The 18,847-nt window shown below is 43.6% G+C and overlaps 1 protein-coding gene across 2 annotated transcripts in view; it reads left to right on the forward strand.

Moving 5' to 3' along the window:
- The first annotated feature begins 865 nt into the window (after nt 1–865).
- Nucleotides 866–18,847, forward strand: part of ndufc1 (NADH:ubiquinone oxidoreductase subunit C1) — a 30,177-nt gene continuing 12,195 nt past the window's right edge. The window contains exons 1-2 of one of the 2 annotated variants that reach the window (XM_070865534.1): nt 866–990; nt 7,354–7,457. In XM_070865534.1, coding sequence (XP_070721635.1) covers nt 945–990; nt 7,354–7,457 — 150 coding nt within the window. In that variant the 5' untranslated portion in view covers nt 866–944. The remainder of the gene's footprint in view (nt 991–7,353; nt 7,458–18,847) is intronic. The other variant, XM_070865523.1, reaches the window with a different exon arrangement.

An 18,847-nucleotide genomic window follows, 5' to 3' on the forward strand; every position in this document is an offset into this window, starting at 1 on the left:
GGACTTCCCCAACATTGGGAACATTCTTCCTGCGTCGAACCTGTCTAAACCTGTCAGAATTTTAAACGTTTCTATGAGATCCCCTCTCATTCTTCTGAACTCCAGTGAATACAAGTCCAGTTGATCCAGTCTTTCTTGATATGTCAGTCCCGCCATCCCGGGAATCAGTCTGGTGAACCTTCACTGCACTCCCTCAATAGCAAGAATGTCCTTCCTCAAGTTAGGAGACCAAAACTGTACACAATACTCTAGGTGTGGCCTCACCAAGGCCCTGTACAACTGTAGCAACACCTCCCAGCCCCTTAAGAAAGTCTTCGTTTGCCAAGTGCAAAGAATGATGTGATTATTTAAACTAATTACCTTTATCCTGCTCACTTTGAGGACATAGCCAGCTTGCAAATGAGTGACTATGCCTATTTTAATTGAACCCTTAAGATCTAATAAATGTGCCCCCTTTTTAGAGGGGCACAATTAATAAAACCTAAAACGTAAGACAAAGGAAATGTAACAATTTAAATAATATTAGAGTTGGTTCACAGATCAACCATGATCCCACTGAATGGTGGCAAGCTCGAGGGGCTGAATGGCCTACTCCTATTCTTCTGTTCCTGTAATGTTTCCCATCCCCCGTCGAGTACACACTCCAATCCCTGTGCTGCGCTGCGCACCGGCCATGGAAAGGGGGCTATGCAAACTGTCTCGGATAGAACGGTTTATAATTAAGGTCACCTATCAGACGGCCCTAACATGTTGAAACTGCTCTTGCAGCACTGCTTACATTTCCCCGGATGGACAGTCTTGGCTCAGCCGCCGGGGGTTTTGAATGGCCACGTGACACGGCTCTGAGTGGCAGGCGCAATCCCCGCCCACTGGCCGTGCTTCTGTGAATCGATTGCTCGGGTCTGCGCGCGGCGGGAGTTGGTTGGAAGGTTGGCGGGTACAACATGTCGGCGTCTCGCGCTCTCCTGAGGTCGGCCGATGTTTGGCGAGGTGAGGAGCACGTAACGCGGAGCCCTGGGCCCGCTCGGACGGTGTGGTGTTGAGGGTAGAGGAGGCCCCGAGGGGTGACATTGTCATTGGAGATCCCGAGGTGACATTGTCATTGGAGACCGGTCGGCCCTTGATCGAGGCCAGTCGCATCAACAACAACTTGTATTTATATAGCGCCTTTAAAACGTCCCACAGTAGTATAAGACAAAAAGACTGACACCGAGCCACATGAGGAGAAATTAGGGCAGATGATCAAAAGCTTGGTCAAAGAGGTAGGTTTAAAGAGCGTCTTAAAGGAGGATAGGGAGGCGAAGAGGTGTAGGCAGGGAACTCGAGAGCTTGGAGCCTTGGCTGCTGAAGGTACTGCCATGGTTGAGCGATTATAATCAGGGATGCTCAAGAGGGCAGAATTAGAGGAGCGCAGACATCTCAGAGCGTTTGTGGGGCAGGAGGAGATTAGAGATCGGGAGGAGACGAGACCATGGAGGGATTTGTAAACAAGGATGAGAATTTTGAAATCGAGGCGTTGCTTAACCAGGAACCGATGTAGCGGGCACAGGGGTGAGGGTGAATGGAATGATGCGAGTTGGGACACGGGCAGCTGAGATTTGGATGACCGTAAATTTACATAGGTGCCAATGTAACCCTCTTGGGTCCAACCTCCATCCTGGGACATAACTACCTAATCTAGGCTGGCTCTCCACTGCACTATGATGGGAGTGTTGTAGTGTCAAAGGGTACTGGCCATTCAACTCATCTTCCTGCATCCATCTCCAAAGACCCTAAACTTTTTCGCTTTCCTCCCCTCACCCATTGCAACATCCAGTTGGTTCTTCGGTAATTCCACAGTTTTTGTCTCCACTCCTATCTGTTCCATGTATTTATTTGTTCAACTTCCTGATATTGATCCTAAATTTGTTCTTTTACTCGGGTGACCATGTTTTCTAAACCAAATCTGGGGACTCACAAGGTGGGAGCACAGGAAAGTAGCCAACATGGAAAATATAGCTTGCACAGTGTAGCGAGGCAAAACATTTTAGCAGCCTGTATTTTAACAATTGCACACATACACTACAAATGTGTATATACTTACCACAGATGTGACATCATACTACATGTATTGAAGTGCATTAGATAGCGTTTATACATAATACAATAACACTGTTCAGTTCATTGACCTGAAACTGATTATGGCTGATGGTATGATATGCATATATTCCAATTTATGTGGTTCTTGTCTATTCGGGGACGAGTTTTGTGAACTGGGGACATTGGTTTCCTGGGGACACATTACCTTTTCTGGGGATTGTCAATGGAAAAATGAGGGCGCATGGTCACCATATCCTTTACTAGTGTCAACCTGTGTCTCATCGTCCTAAGCTTGCGATTTGATTTAATTTCTATACTTATCTTTTCCATACATTTTTATAATGTCTCTAAAAGCTCACCTTTCATAACTTCCAAAGGGGTGATGAGATTTGCTTTTACACTGAGTTTTTATGGTCTGGAATGTTTTGCTTTAAAGGGTGATGGAAGCAGATTCAGTAGTAACTTTGAAAAGGGAAATTGTATGTGTATCTGAAAAGGGAATTTTGTGTGTGTGTGTGTATACACAAATTGGACATCTATTTCAAAGAGATCAATAGATTTTTGGATACTCAGGGAATCAAGTGATATGGGATAGTGCAGGAAGGTCTGAAGTTAAGATACATGATCAGCCATGATCTCACTGAGTGGCAGAGCAGGCTCAAATGGCTATGATTCTAACTTATTTCAAGGCTGAAAAGCCCAAGTCGCTCCAGTTGCTCCACATAACTCAGCCCTCTTAGACTGGTGATCATCCTTGTGGCTCTCTTCCACTGCCTCCCTTGTGTCTCTGTGACCAGAACTGGACATTACTCCAGGTGTGGTGGGACCAGTTAAGTACAATCTGATCTCAAATTCCTCTGACATCTCAACGGTTTCATTGATTGCTGCACTGCATTGATTGGACATTGAGTGCAGAATCTACAAAAACTCCTTGGTCTTTCTGAACTCCCAACCGTAGCCATTTCCACACCATTGATGGAGTACATGTATTGCCCATTTTTCCTTCTGACGTGCAATACTCAACATTTGTTGCTTAAATTTCATCTACCATTGTTCCGCCTATACTTTGGCCAGGTCATTCTTCTTATTGTCTAAGCTGCCTTGTCAGAGGTGCTGAACTGAGGCCTGTCTGCTAGTTCACTTGGATGTGAACGATCCCATGGTACTCGGAGCAGTGAGATCTCTTAGCTGACTCTCCCTGAACAACTGCAGCTCACTGGCTGTTGAGATTATGTGCTGAATGGGGCTGCATTTGCCTCTATAACAGCCAATGTAATTCATTGTACAGAGAGTTTTAAAATATTTAGACCTGGATTAATTTCTGAAGGACTGTCTCAAGTATGTCACAAAATAAAACAGCACCTCCGTTTCCCCTCCCCCAAAACTGCCAATTATTTGCTGTACCTGCATGCTAACTTTTTGATTTCATGTACAAGGAGTCCCAGATCTCTCTGTACCACAGCATTTTGTAATCTCTCCCCATTCAAATAATATTTAGCTTTTTAATTTTTCCGACCAAAATGGAAAACCTCACATTTTCCCACATTATACTCCATCTGCCAAATTTTTGCCCACTCACTTAACCTATCTATATCCCTTTGTAGATTCTTTGCATCTTCTTCGCAACTTGCTTTCCCATCTATCATTGTTTCAGCAGCAAATTTGGCTACTTTACACTCGGTCCCTTCATCCAAGTCATTAATATAAATTGTAAATAGTTGAGGCCCCAGCACCGATCCTTGTGGCACCCCACTAATTACAGTTTGCCAACCTGAAAATGACACATTTATCCCAACTCTTTGTTTTCTGTTAGTTAGCCAATCCGCTATCCACACTAATATATTACCCCCAACCCCGTGAACTCTGATCTTGTGTCTTCATGAACATATATTCAGCATACTGCTGTTTATTGAAGTCAGGGAATGGAAGAGGATTATGAATGACTGCATGTCCTATCACCTTGATGACAGCACGATGCTTTAGTATGATTTAGTTACTGCATTGTATATAAACAAGAGGCTAAAAATATTTTCCAAACATATTTCATAGTGAGAAAGCCCCTTTTAGGGGGCTTTGATGTTTGGCTGGAAATTTATTTGACCCTGTTTTGTTCACAGAGGACTATTGGTGATCCAGTTGTTGATGTGATAGCTATTTCAATGCAAAACATTCATGGCCACTTTATGTTGCGCAAGAGCGGCCTAGGAACAACCATCCCTCGTGTTCTCAACTACTCACAATGATACAGCTGAAATTGTAATTCAACAGAGTGGAAAACTGAACCTCGCATCCCCGCATGTCTTTGATTCTTCTTTAAAAAATCTGATAACCTGACCACCAGCAAGAGTAGTTGGGCAGATTGCTAGCTCAAGCAGCTGATTGCACCGCACAAAAACAGGAGATCTTCGGTTCCTGGGTTGCCTGTCACTTAAATTTTCTTGTTATCGGAGTGATCCACAATCCGTAAATAAAGGTTTGAAACCCAGGAGTCATTAACTTGACATAGATTTTCGTGAAAAGCGCACGATTAATACTAGCAAGCTGTATATCTACACACTCACCCGTAGGAGTGTCATCGGGGACTAGGAGCTCACCAGTCAAGGTTTTCCAAACAAAGTTCACCTTATTTTTGTTACACATTTATACTTTTCTCGAGACACACCTACTAGTACTGTTCCTTTTATCTGCAACTGTCATTCATATTGACTGAGCAGATGTCGCATGACTGGTTTCAGTACAAAGCTGTGAGATGAGGGGCCAATGCTTTATCTGTACTAGTCCTTAAGGTTGCTGAATCATTCCATACTTATTATCTGAACTAAACTTCACACTATAACTGTCTTTGTTCTGTGTTATCTCCGCCTCCTTGATTCTAATTCTCCACACCCCTCTGCATGCGAACCCTATTTACAACATTTTCCGTTTTTACTTAACTGCGCAGATAGCTGTTAACGGATATGATGTAATTGGTATTATGGAGACATGGCTCCAGCGTGACCAAGGCTAGGAACTCAACATCCAGGGGTATTCAATATTCAGGAAGGATAGGCAGAAAGGAAAAGGAGGTGGGATGGTGTTGCTGGTTAAAGAGGAGATTAATGCAATAGTAAGGAAGGACATTAGCTTGGATGATGTGAAATCTGTATGGGTAGAACTGCGGAACACCAAAGGGCAGAAAACGCTCGTGGGAGTTGTGTACAGACCACCAAGTGGTTGGGGATGGCATCAAACAAGAAATAGGGATTTAGGGAAGCGTGCAATAAAGGTGCAGCAGTTATCATGGGTGACTTTAATCTACATATAGATTGGGCTAACCAAACTGGTAGCAATGCGGTGGAGGAGGATTTCCTGGAGTGTATTAGGGATGGTTTTCTCGACCAACATGTCGAGGAACTAACTAGAGAGCTGGCCATCCTAGACTGGGTGTTGTGTAATGAGAGAGGATTAATTAACAATCTTGTTGTGCGAGGCCCCTTGGGGAAGAGTGACCATAATTTGGTAGAATTCTTAATTTAAGATGGAGAGTGACACAGTTAATTCAGAGACTAGGGTCCTGAACTTAAAGAAAGGTAACTTCGATGGTATGAGATGTGAATTGGCTAGGATAGAGTAGCGAATGATACTTAAAGGGTTGACGGTGGATAGGCAATGGCAGATATTTAAGGATCACATGGATGAACTTCAACAATTGTAGATCCCGGTCTGTGGCTAACAAGGGAAATTAAGGATAGTGTTAAATCCAAGAACGAGGCATATAAATTGGCCATAAAAAGCAGCAAACCTGAGGACTGGGAGAAATTTAGAATTCAGCAGAGGAGGACACAGGGTTTAATTAGAAGGGGGAAAATAACAGAAAGTTGTTGAGGCCAATTCATTAGATATATTCAAAAGGGAGTTAGATGTGGCCCTTACGGCTAAAGGGATCAAGGGGTATGGAGAGAAAGCAGGAACGGGGTGCTAAAGTTGCATGATCAGCCATGATCATATTGAATGATGGTGCAGGCTCGAAGGGCCGAATGGCCTATTCCTGTACCTATTTTCTATGTCTATGTTTCTATGTTTCCCCACTTTGTATGCTAACCCATCATGCTTTATGCTTATGCTAAGCTATTTAGTATGTCACGGTACACTATCCTACATTTGTTCACCTCTGCTGGGCTTGTTTTGTTAGTTCTCAGATGGACTTGACTCCATGAAAGCAATAGAGCCCGATCTCCAAGGAAAAGCAACAGAAATCATTAATAGAATCACATCAAATAGCCTAGCACGCTCACTTAAAATGTCAGATTGGAATTTGTATTTTTGCCTTGCTTTATCATTTATTTAAATTCTGGTCTGCATAAAACCAGAATTGAAGCAACTTTGATTCTATCCACTATAAAGAGAAAACTTTTAAGAGTGCTTAGAAATAGAAATATGCTGAAAACATTAACAATGACCCATATTAAAACCTGACATTTTCTATTGTCACATTTTTAAGTACAGAGTGTATTGCAGCTTTAAAAATAATATTTTCTTGTGTGCTGTTTGGTTCCATATGAACTTTAGTAACCATCAGACCCATATACATCTGCAAATGAAACAACCAAAAAAGATTGTTTGGCACAAAGTAATCAAAGCTCCATACGAGCCTATAATTCCCTTGAACTTTTCCATGAATTGTGAGTTTTCTAGTCACCTTCATTTGTGAAATCTAAATTAATATGTGAAGGAAGTGAAGTTCAAAAATAGTGAAATGAGGTTCAAAAATATTCATTTTAAGCTTCTTTTCTCCCCTTGCCACCCACTTTTTTCTCTCCTGGAGATAGTGACTTATGTTGAGCTATGATTTCATGAACCCTTTTCCAGTGATCTGTTTTCAAGTGAGTCCAGTCAGTCTATTCAATCTTGGAGGCCATTGCAGCCAAGACTGATCATGTCCAATTTCTGGACATGTACATTTTCCAGCAAGGGTCACTGGACAGCAGTTGAAGTTGGGGAAAATGGTTTCCCCGAGTCCAGATGTCAAAGATATTCAGTATAGCCGCAGAATTTTTCATGCACACTTTTTCTATCTCAACATTTTTGCATGTACTTCACAATTGCAAAGTAAAATTATGTAATTGCATGCACAAAAAAAAAGTTTTTCCTGAATTTCAGCGCAGAATACACACTATGCATCAAAGGTGCTGAGGTATAAATATGGAAGAATTCTATTTCTTAGTAAACTGAACAGAAAGTTGTTGCAGGAATGGTTTGGCTAGTTTAGTAAGCAAGCATGTTTTCTGTTTTCAGTGCTGACTCGTTCTGCTTTCACTGCAAGGAAACCTGACTACACAAATCCCAACTGGCTGCGAGTTAGTCTGGCATTGGGAAGCACGGTAGCACTATGGACTCTGGTAAGTAGTTCAGTGGAAATAAAGAAAGAAAAACAAGTCAACGTACAAGCGCGGGTTGCCTTTGCGTAACAACCTATATAAAGTATTAAACTGAAAAGTAAACAGTTGGCATTACAATTGTGTGGCAAATTGGGAAAAATATTTTCCATTTTGTGAGACAAGCAGAACTTTTTAACTCGAGGAATGAGTTTTGCTGTCAGTAGCTGTTGTGGAAAGAAACCACCTAGAGTCATGAGTAGGCTAAGATGTGAGAAACTTTATTACAAGCATGCAGAGAAGAGAACTTTAGCAAAGACTCTCTCCAATCGAACAATTACATCAGATTTTATACATGATTGGGCAGAAGCGGAAGCTTGTCAATTTACGAAGATAAGAAACATCTATATATGTCTGTGACTGACAGCTGCTCAACTGTTGGCTCTGCCCATGTGACAGATTAATGTCTATGCCCATGTCTCTTTCATAACTAGAACAGAGTAGCACGTAGGTTTTGAAAGATGCTTTCCGTTATCAAATGTTTCAGTTTCAAAGCCTTTACATCTGTGGTTCTTCAACCACCATATCTGAAGCCACAAGTTCAACTTATTGTCCTTTGTTCTAAACGGCTGAAGCTTGCAGTTTTAACATTTTGAGCTTGCAAATAGCCAAGCTACCCGTCATGCCTTGCGATTACAATGGCATGTTACTAACGTAGCTACAGCATCCATTAAAAGGTCATTCTGGCTTACACGTGATGGAATAATCACAGGTTCTCATCACATCAGCACATTAAGCAATGCTGCTATCCTATTAGCCCCTTAAGCCAACTCCAGACCCTCCAGGTCGCCACATCAGCCTCTTCTATTGGCCTCCCTGATCAGACCTTGTCTGATCCAGGTAGGACATTCTAGCCCCGAATTCTCTACCCGTGAGATTGTCCAGGGATTCTACTGGACTTCCGCAGGTGTCAAATTCATAAATTTCAAGGTTCTCTTACGGCTTTACCGATGTCTTGGTGACACTGGCTAAGCTTGAAACCATATATGGGTCAGATCTATATGACTTACTGATTCATTGGTCCCTCCTTCTCTGGGAGCGGTTCTGTGACTACGGACACTGGGGCGTACCCTTTGTTTGACATCACTACCATCTGCGCTGCTCGTGACACCATCAGTCTTTGATAGCAACAGATGCACAGGCTAATAACCAGGTCGAGCACTGAAGCAATGGCGGCTGCCATTCTCCATATCTCCCACCAATTATACTGCATTCGGCCTGATTGGCAGTGCAATTTTGACCTATCGGTGGCGGAGTCCTCCAGTGCCTTGACGGTTCTTTGGCCAACTCTACCTGAACCTGTCCCCTAGCGATGATCTGCCGACTTTGACGGATGTATCTCATTGTTGTGGTCAGGACTTCTCTATTACGGCTCGAGTGCCTTCCCTGGTGTGTCATCCACATCCAGCTCATTATCTCACCATGGGCTAAAGACCGGGCCGGTGAGGGCTCTACCTGCCAGGTGGAAGTCTCCCAAGGTGAAGGAGTCTGAGATTTGGAGACAGAAGATATAATTATTCGCACTTCTCAATCCTCCGTAGAGGTAGTTCCTTTTATCGGACAGAAGACACCACTGGGTCGGAGATGCTTGTACTGCCCTGGAAGCACCTTCTAGAGGCTCGACTGTTATCACTACTGCAGAGTTATTATCTATAGGTTTCAGGGTATTGCACTTTCACTATGTAGTGCTGCGATCCGGTGCAGCACTCGCCTGTGGTCATAAGGAGGGTGTTATTGGTGCCTAGTACGGTATGCTCACGTGTCCCTACTTGATAAACCAACTTGTCTCTGACCACTTCCAGAGATTCAAATTTATATCCCCCTGAATACGTCCCACTCTTGTGTGCCTGTGGTATCATCATTAAGAACTTAAACGTGTCAGTTGACCCCCCACTTGCGGGTCGTGTTACCAACAGATCCTGTTTATTTTCCTCCACATTCGTCAGATCTAAACTCCTGACTTCCCCATACGCATGCCAGGATACTGTCCTGAACCTGAAGTTTTCAGTGTCTGATTCCACACTATCAATCAAGTCCCGAGTCAGCATGTCACATGGACTGTAAATCTGTTGCCATTATTACGGCTTTCCCTAGGTCTTCTATACCTCTGTGTAACCTTGTTCCCTGCACTTCTACTGCTGTAAGTGCATACTCCATATCCTGGGCTGAGAACCACAGGTTCTTGGCACTTTCCTGCATCACCCAGGAGGCATAGCTAGCCAGGCCCGTGATTTGCCATGAATTTAGGACCGAGTTGGGACTTCCAAACAAGCCCTCTACTTCCCCCAAGCCGCCCCTTGGGGGTCCCTACTTTGGGGGCTATGCGGTCCTTATAATCACTAAGTAATCGCTGCAATTTATGTTTCATCCAGGTAATTAATGCTGGGTGATTATTACAAAGGGCCTCCAATGCCGGCACTATACTGCTGAGGTTATAGGTTACTTCTAAAGTGACTATAGTTACATCATATAATCGAGCCTTTGGGCCCCTGACCCTGATCATGCTATCCGCTGGAGGAGGCACCGTGGCGTGACACCGTGACGGCTTTTGATATCCACATCTTGTTCAGTACATCCCAACCGCTTAATAACATTGCTACACAATTCTTGGCAATATTGTTCCTCAAGTCCTGGTTCTCAAATAAATAGGGGTAATTTAGTCCATCGTGCTACAATGTTAACGGTACTAATGACCACGCCCATCTCCTTTCCGCTCAGCCCTGGATGCGGCGAGCAGCAGTACAACCAATGTCCCAGTCCCTTGACACCATCATATATGCCGGTACATATCTATTAGTATCCAGCTAGTTTGCAGTTGTGTATAATTGTCACTTCTGGATCTGGTGACAGGGATCCAGACCTGATTGACGGCGTCTGCTTGCGTGGTGTCGGAACAAATCTCGAGTTCATATGACCAGCCGTGTGGGGTGTTGTACCCTGGTCTTGCCCTTCGTGATGGGCAAGGAGGCCATTCCAATCGGACCGGTTGTCCGGGTGCGGACAGTTCATGGTTGCTGTCACAGATAGAGTCCCAGATTCCTTGCCCCATATTACATTTAGGATTTCTTTTCCATACCTTAGTCTTATGGCAATGTGAGGTGACCCGATCTGTGATCCATATATTGGGTTTCTTTAATTACTCCCCTTGTCCTCCCTGTGGCAGTTGCACATATTGACCTGGGTGCAAACAAGTACTCTTATCAATGTGCACTGTGGGTGCCTCCCACGCTGTTGCAATTGTCAGGAGGGTGATCACTGCTATTGCCGTCCACCAGGCCGCCATTGAGCTATGGATTTATCAGAAATAAAATAATTAAGAGATTTGCAGCTAGTCCTCCTGTTGGTAGAAACAGAATGTGAATTATATGGCTTAATCTGGGACCACAGTTTCCACCTACTTCCACCTAGCGTACGTATCCAAGTATACACATGTATTACCATCTCCAACCTCAGGGAGTCCCGATGGCTTGGCTATGGATACTTGCCTATCCTGATCCGCTGCTTCTTGCTGCTGTTTTACTTCCACTCTCTTGAAGTTGTTTGCACAATTCTGTTACATATCGCGTAATCCTATCCCTCACTATCCCCTTCCGGTAGTCTCATAGCCCTCCCAGTCATCAATTCGTTTGGGGCAAAACTATCGTCCGGCTAGGGGTTGCCAACATCCTCATTACTATGGTCGGGAGGACATCTACCCAGTTTTTACCCGTGCTTGCAATCGCTTTGGCTATAGCTGTTTTCAAGGTTCTTATTCATACGTTCTACCATTCTGGAACTTTGAGGGTGGTAAGATATGTGGAACCTCTGTTTTACCCCCAATAACTGACATGCCCTTTTCATGACTCTACCTGTAAAGTGGGTCCCCTGGTCCAAATTTATTTGCAGAGGGACCCCCCCATCGAGGTCTCACTTCCCTTGCTAAAATTCTTGCAGAGGTATCGGCAGTACAATTTTGAGTTGAAAAGGCCTCCACCCAATGGGTGAAATGGTTCGTTATCACCAGACAGTAGGTTTTTCCTCTGCTCTTTGGAAGGGACTGGTGAAGTCAATTTGTAGATTCTCCCACAGTCCCTTCGGCCTTGGCTGATTTCCCATACGGACCTTTATTCCCTTCCCTGGGTTATATTGCGCACAGACTAAGCACCTCTGGCAGTGCTTTGCCACATCTCTGCCCATTCCTGGCCACCACCAGTACCTCCTTAATAAGTGCAGCATCCATGCTTTCCCTGATGTATATCACTGATAGATTCCCAGTAGATTCTGCCTGATACACTCAGGGGCTGCCACCTGTTCTGCCCCTTCCAACTTCCACACTCCAGTCACATCTTCCTTTGCCCCATGTCCCGTCCATACTTCTCTTTCTTCCTTTAATGTATCTTTGTGCAGCTGCACCATATTTACTTCCTCTGGTCCGATGGCGCAAGCTGCCACCGAGGCCGGAGAAGGGGGCATATTTTCGGCGACCTCTTTAGCCTCCATGCCAGCCCATTCTTTTCCTTTCGATATCCAATTGAGTCCCCTCTGATGCGCTTTTACCTTAACTACTGCCACCTCTAGTGGGAGCCCTGCGGCCTTCACCAGTGCCTTCACTAATGCTTCATGTTTAATGTGGCCCCCCTGAGGATGTTACAAACCTCCTGCGGGCTCATGAGGCCATATAGTCATGGACTATGCCAAACACGTACTGTCTATTGGTGTAAATATTCACTTGTTTCCCTTGGCAAGCCTTCAGTGAGGGCTACCAGTTCCGTTACTTGGGTGGAATCCCCTCGTTCCAGTGCCCCTTGTCAGACCACCTGATCATCCTTCCTCACAACTGCCCACCCCATGTAAATTTCCTGGAACCATCAACAAACATTACTTCACATTCCCCTTCAAGTGGGCTATCTTTTACCCCACAACATTCCTCTTCCTCTACTGCTACCTCACACTAATGTCCCTCACCTTCCGTTAATATAGCACCTGTGGGGTTTAATCCACCGTCCTTGACAATCTGTACGGGCTTGGCGGAATATAGCGGGGCTATTGTGGAATCCCTGTGGCAGCCGAGTCCAAGTACACTGCTGGTCTGCTACAGTGAACGCAAACTTGCTTTGTGACTCCGAAGCCAAGGGCAGGCTCCAAAATCCATTGGAGACATCTAATACTGTAAAAATGTTATGTTCTGGGCTTAAGCCATTGAAAATTGTGGCCGGGCTCGCTACAATTGGGTGCAGTCTTGGGATGCATTTATTTAGCACCGTATAATCTATCGTAAGAATCATCCGGTTTCCTAAACGGCCATACTGGGGAGTTCGTTGTTGAAGTGGTCTTTTTTAATATACCTTCCTTCAGTAATTCCTGAACTATTGCCTGCACTGCTGATCTTGACTCTGGTTTAATAGAATATTGTTTGTGGTTTGTGGGTTTCTCCCTCGACCACAACAGGTGTCATATTGACCCTCCCACAATCTTTGTTTGTGTCGAGCCCATATCACCGTTAATTGGGAACACACAAGCCCAAAGACGCCCTCAGCCATTCAGTCCCGGGTCATGGGGGTAGCGGAAGCCACCCAGGCGGTAAGTTGGACTAAGGCTCCCGGTCCGTAACTGTGCTTTCTCGGCCAGTCCGCCACATCGTCCTGGGTCAATTATAGCTCCCACTTCCCAATATTGTTCCCTCATTGTTTGGACGCACCCAGAAGGAAGTGGACCAGTATTAGAAATCCTCCCAATTGCAACAATTGTGACTCACTCCTTCTTGCCATAACTGATTTGCTTCCTATCCCAGTTAGGTAAATTGTCTTATTAGTAGTTGGTAAAGGTTGGTTGGTTATTGATACAGCCGCTCCCGTATCCACTAACATTTCACACTGCCGGCCCCCTAACAATGCTGCAGTGTATATCTACCTATTTATCGACCTTAGAGGCCAGTTTCATTATCACTAGGATCTGATCCGGCTTTTGACAAGGTCCCACACAAGAGATTGGTGTGCTAAATTAAAGCACATGGTATTGGGGGTAATGTACTGACGTGGATAGAGAACTGGTTGGCAGACAGGAAGTAGAGAGTCGGAATAAACGGGTCCTTTTCAGAATGGCAGGCAGTGACAAGTGGGGTGCCGCAGGACTCGGTGCTGGGACCCCAGCTATTTACAATATACATTAATGATTTATATGAAGGAATTGAGAGTAATATCTCCAAGTTTGCAGATGACACTAAGCTGGGTGGCGGTGTGAGCTGGGAGGAGGATGACTTGGATAGGTTAGGTGAGTGGACAAACGCATGGCAGATGCAGTATATTGTGGATAAATGTGAGGTTATCCACTTTGGTGGCAAAAATATGAAGGCAGAATATTATCTGAATGGTGGCAGATTAGGAAAAGGGGAGGTGCAACAAGACCTGGGTGTCATGGTACATCAGTCATTGAAAGTTGACATGCAGGTACAGCAGACGGTGAAGAAGGCAAATGGTATGTTGGCCTTCATAGCTAGGGGATTTGAGTCTAGGAGCAGGCACGTCTTACTGCAGTTGCACAGGGCCTTAGTGAGGCCTCACCTGGAATATTGTGTTCAGTTTTGGCCTCCTAATCTGAGGAAGGACGTTCTTGCTATTGAAGGAGTGCAGCGAAGGTTCACCAGACTGATCCCCGGGATGGCAGGACTGACATATGAGGAGAGAGTGGGTCGATTGGGCCTGTATTCACTGGAGTTTAGAAGGATGAGAGGGGATCTCATAGAAGCATATAAAATTCTGACGGGACTGGACAGGTTAGATGCAGGAAGAATGTTCCCGATGTTGGGGAAGTCCAGAACCAGGGGACATAGTCTAAGGATAAGGGGTAAGCCATTTAGGACTGAGATGAGGAGAAACTTCTTCACTCAGAGTTGTTAACCTGTGGAATTCCCTACTGCAGAGAGTTGTTGATGCCAGTTCATTGGATATATTCAAGAGGGAGTTAGATATGGCCCTTACGGCTAAAGGGATCAAACGGTATGGAGAGAAAGCAGGAAAGGGTACTGAGGTGAATGATCAGCCATGATCTTATTGAATGATGGTGCAGGCTCGAAGGGCCGAATGGCCTACTCCTGCATCTATTTTCTATGTTTCTATGTGAGAGTGGTTATTGAGGGTGCAGATGATGCTGTCCCTGTCTGCTGCCAGGGAGTTTGTCCTTGGCTCGGCTTGGCTCCCCCCCGCCTCCCACTTTCTCGCAATGATCCCATTCCACCGTGGATCTTTCCTTTCTCCGCTCTGTTTTACCTCTTCCATGCAGACATTCCTGTGCCATGTGGCCCGGCTTCCCGCAGTTAAACCAATCGCCTTTTCCTCCTCAAGTAGCTGTAGTGGCTGCTTTCCTGGAAGGCTTTTTCTCTTTCTTTCTATCTACCTTGCTGGCCCAACCCACCACCACAGCATACATATTCCTTACCGTAATTCCCATTTCTAAAATTTCTTGATTTGAAGGGCTCAATCCCTCCTTTAACATTTTTAAGAATATCACATCGTGCCTCCTGGGATTTGGCAACCCCAAAAATTCCTCATACGCCTTAAACTTCCTTTCTGTATATTCTGTAGTGGTCTCATCATTCTTCTGCACAACACCCATGATGCTCCCCCAATTACCCTGGCCCGCCCCTAAATGTGCCTTTAATTCTCCCTTAAAAACTTTATTTTTTGTTCATTAGTTTGGTCCTGTGCTTCTGTCCAAGTTCCACCCCAAACATTCGGGATACAAGTCTCCCATATGCTCCTTGGGCATTTCGCCTTCCCTAGGACATGTATGTCCTTTGGATGCATTTGGTGTATGTCTATAATTTCCTCCAATCTCCGCCAAAACTCTGGGTTGCCATGGCCACCCTAAGAACCGGGAGATCTACTAAAATGAATTGCTTTTCCCCTGGTATAAAGGGTTTTTGAATGGTTGTTATAAGCATCCGTGGGTTTTGCTCATTTGGGTCTTGGACCTGACTCTGCCGAGTTTCAATTGGGGCAGACTTAACCCTTATGTTGTCGTGACCAATTCATCTAATGATGGATACAGACCCTCACTTTTTGTCTCATAAACTGACGGTTCGTCATCATGGTGTTCCCATTTTGCTGACTGCCGCTCTAAATCATTCCAATCAACCTCATCTCGATTATTCTTTCCACTTTGCACTAACCTTGTCTTCATTACAGCGCCACACTTGTCGCCTACCTTTGCCCTTTTAACTGTTCTTTATCCTTCTCCCGTGTAACTGTTCCACTATCTCCTCTTTTTCCTCCTCCCGTGTGGCTCCGATCTTACACATTTTCAGGTGGACATGACAAAGAACCACTTTATCTTTCTCCTCCTTGTTTTTACTTTCCTTACTCCACCATTCTTTATGTCGGTCGGGAGCCCATTCAGGATTCCAGCCTTCGTTTTCCATTCTCTTTATTACTTTGTCATGTTTATTTAACAGATACTCCGTTACGGATCCCTGAGGACCCAACTTTCACTCAGCCAACACCACTAAAATAGACCTGGCCATTATTATATTGCTAGCTGGATATTTCTGGGGTTTGTAAACCTGGTTTAAAACTGCACTTCAAGTTAAGAGCCCTGAAAAGGTTTCAAATATCTCAACTGTAACTTCAAGGCTGACGTTTATCTTTTGTAAAACAAACCGTCCTTTGTGCATTTCATTAGCTCCATAACTCATAACGAAAATAAATCCACATCTGCATTTCTAACTTAAAATGTAATTCAATTCTAGGTACATGATGTACATTTTAAAACTCAATTTATCCACACTTTTGTAAAAATTCCCACATCCATGACAAAAGGGTTAAAAAAAGCTTTTTGCTCTCTGTCTGAAAAGGTGGGCGGAGCTAAAACAAACATACACAGGATTTCTTTAAAAGACAGGCTTTCAGACAAATGAAAAATTCTTTAAGATACAGTCAGGAAAATGTCCACACAAAAAGACACACTTTCATACAAATTGAAAACTTTCAAACTTTTAAATCGTAAGGCTCTCCTATCCCCAGAGAGACACCCTTTGAGTTCCCTCCCCTGGTCCACCTTGACTGTCGGCAACCCAAAACTTGCAACATTGTCCCTTCTTTCTCACATGACAGTCATTAGGACTCCGTTTAGTTCGAGATCCCCGATAGTCCAAGGGACCACTTTGTGTCCACAGACCTAACCACTGGGTGGTATAAAATTAATGTACTCACCCTATTTGTCTGTTGGTCCCGGAACGGTGCCCTGTTTTCTGTACTACCAGGGGATCCTGCTGACTACGCCAAATTGTTGTGGAAAGAAACCACCCGGTAGGCTAAGATGTGAGAAACTTTATTACAAGCATGTAGGGGAGAGAACTTTAGCAAAGACTCTCTCCGATCGAACAATTACATCAGATTTTATACTTGTTTGGGCAGAAGCTTGACAATTTACAAAGATAAGAAACATCCATATATGTATGTGACTGACAGCTGCTCAACTGTTGGCTCTGCCCATGTGACATGTTAATGTCTATGCCCATGCCTCTTCCATAACTAGAACAGAGTCTAGCACGTAGGCTTTGAAAGATGCTTTGCGTTATCTCAAATGTTTCAGTTTCAGAGCCTTTATTTCTCACTTTCTGTGGTTCTTCAACCACCATATCTGAAGTCACAAGTTCAACTTATTGTCCTTTGTTCTAAATTGCTGAAACCTGCAGTTTTAACATTTTGAGCTTACAAATGGCCAAGCTACCCGTCATGCCTTGCGATTACAATGGCATGTTACTAACCTAGCTACAGCATCCATTAAAAGGTCATTCTAACTTACACGTGATGGAATAATCACAGGTTCTCATCACATCAGCACATTAAGCAATGCTACTATTCAATTAGCCCCTTAAGCTGCCAATCCAGACCCTCCAGGTCACTACGTCAGTAGCCCTTTTGGGGAAAAACGTAAGATTTGACTTAACATTTTTTATTTCTATTAATTTTTTTAACCCGTCACACACACACACACACACAATATGTTTTACACAAATCTAGAAGTTCTCAATTTGTTTGAGTGATTTATAAAATTGTCAAACTGAAATTATTACAGACAGAAGCCCGATACTCCTGGCCAGCTGTTATTTTATATAATGTGCACAAGACTGAAGTTCTTTTTAAATAAAGTTTGTAATGTATGTTCATTCCTATGTTCCAGTTGACTAGATTTTTAGGCTTAAGTTTGTCTGCTCTGCCTATAAATAACTATTGTTTCATTCATAACTTCCACCTCCCACCTTTACTATTCATTTTTATAGTGTGTTATGGTGATACTCACTGTCCTGTATGTTATTTCTATTTTTTACTTTGTTTATTGTTCAATACAAATTATCTGTACTTGAACAGCTATCACATATATTTTAGGATATAATCTTGTCAAATGCTTCAAGTGATGTAAACTGTGGTGACGAGGCCCAAAGAGTTAGTCAGTATAATCTAAACTCCCGCTTGAAGCTGCAGACTTAACATTACTACCAGTTATCAGTTATTCTATGTAATATATGGCAGTAGTTCAAATGAGTTAATTTATTCTGAAATTAACCATCTTGTATAATAATTGTTAACGGCTGTAACACTGACTCAGATTTATCATTTCTATTATTTTTGCTTGTTGAGGTAAGGAATGACACTGCTGGAGAATGGAACAACTTCAGCTTTATACCTAATAAGAACATATGAAAAAAGAAATAGGAGCAGGAATAGGCCATACGGCCCCTCAAGCCTGCTCCACCATTCAATACGATCATGGCTGATCCGATCATGGATTCAAGTCCACTTCCCTGCCCGCTTCCCATAACCCCTTATTCCCTTATTGGTTAAGAAACCATCTATCTCTGTCTTAATAACATTCTTGTTCCAAATAGTACTTTTTCCCCCAAAGCCTTTCTTCTGTTTACAGATGTGCAACCTTTTCCATAAGCAGCTCTAGTGATTAATGAATCAAAACCTGTGTATTTATTTAACAAATAACCACAAATTGCAGTAAATCACTTGCTGCAGCATAGGTGGTTGTCTGGTCTCCTAGAAATGTGGAAAATTTCGCTCCTGTGAACGGGTTAAAACTATTTGCTTAGATTTACTATAGGCAAAATAACACACAAGCAAAAATAAGGTGAGATAAATGCTTCATAATAATCTAAAACTATGAAAAGAGAAGGCTGAGGGGTGACTGAATAGAGGTCCTTAAAATAAAGATTTTGATAGATTAAACAGAGAGAAATTGTTTCCACTTCTGGGGAAGGGCAAAACTAGAGGCTGTCAATATAAGATAGTCACCAAGAAATCCAATAGGGAATTTAGAAGAAACTTCTTTGCCCAGAGAATGGTGAAAATTTGGAACTCGTGACCAGAGGG

This window comes from Pristiophorus japonicus, chromosome 2 (assembly GCF_044704955.1).
Source record: "Pristiophorus japonicus isolate sPriJap1 chromosome 2, sPriJap1.hap1, whole genome shotgun sequence".
Taxonomy (NCBI): Eukaryota; Metazoa; Chordata; class Chondrichthyes; family Pristiophoridae; genus Pristiophorus; species Pristiophorus japonicus.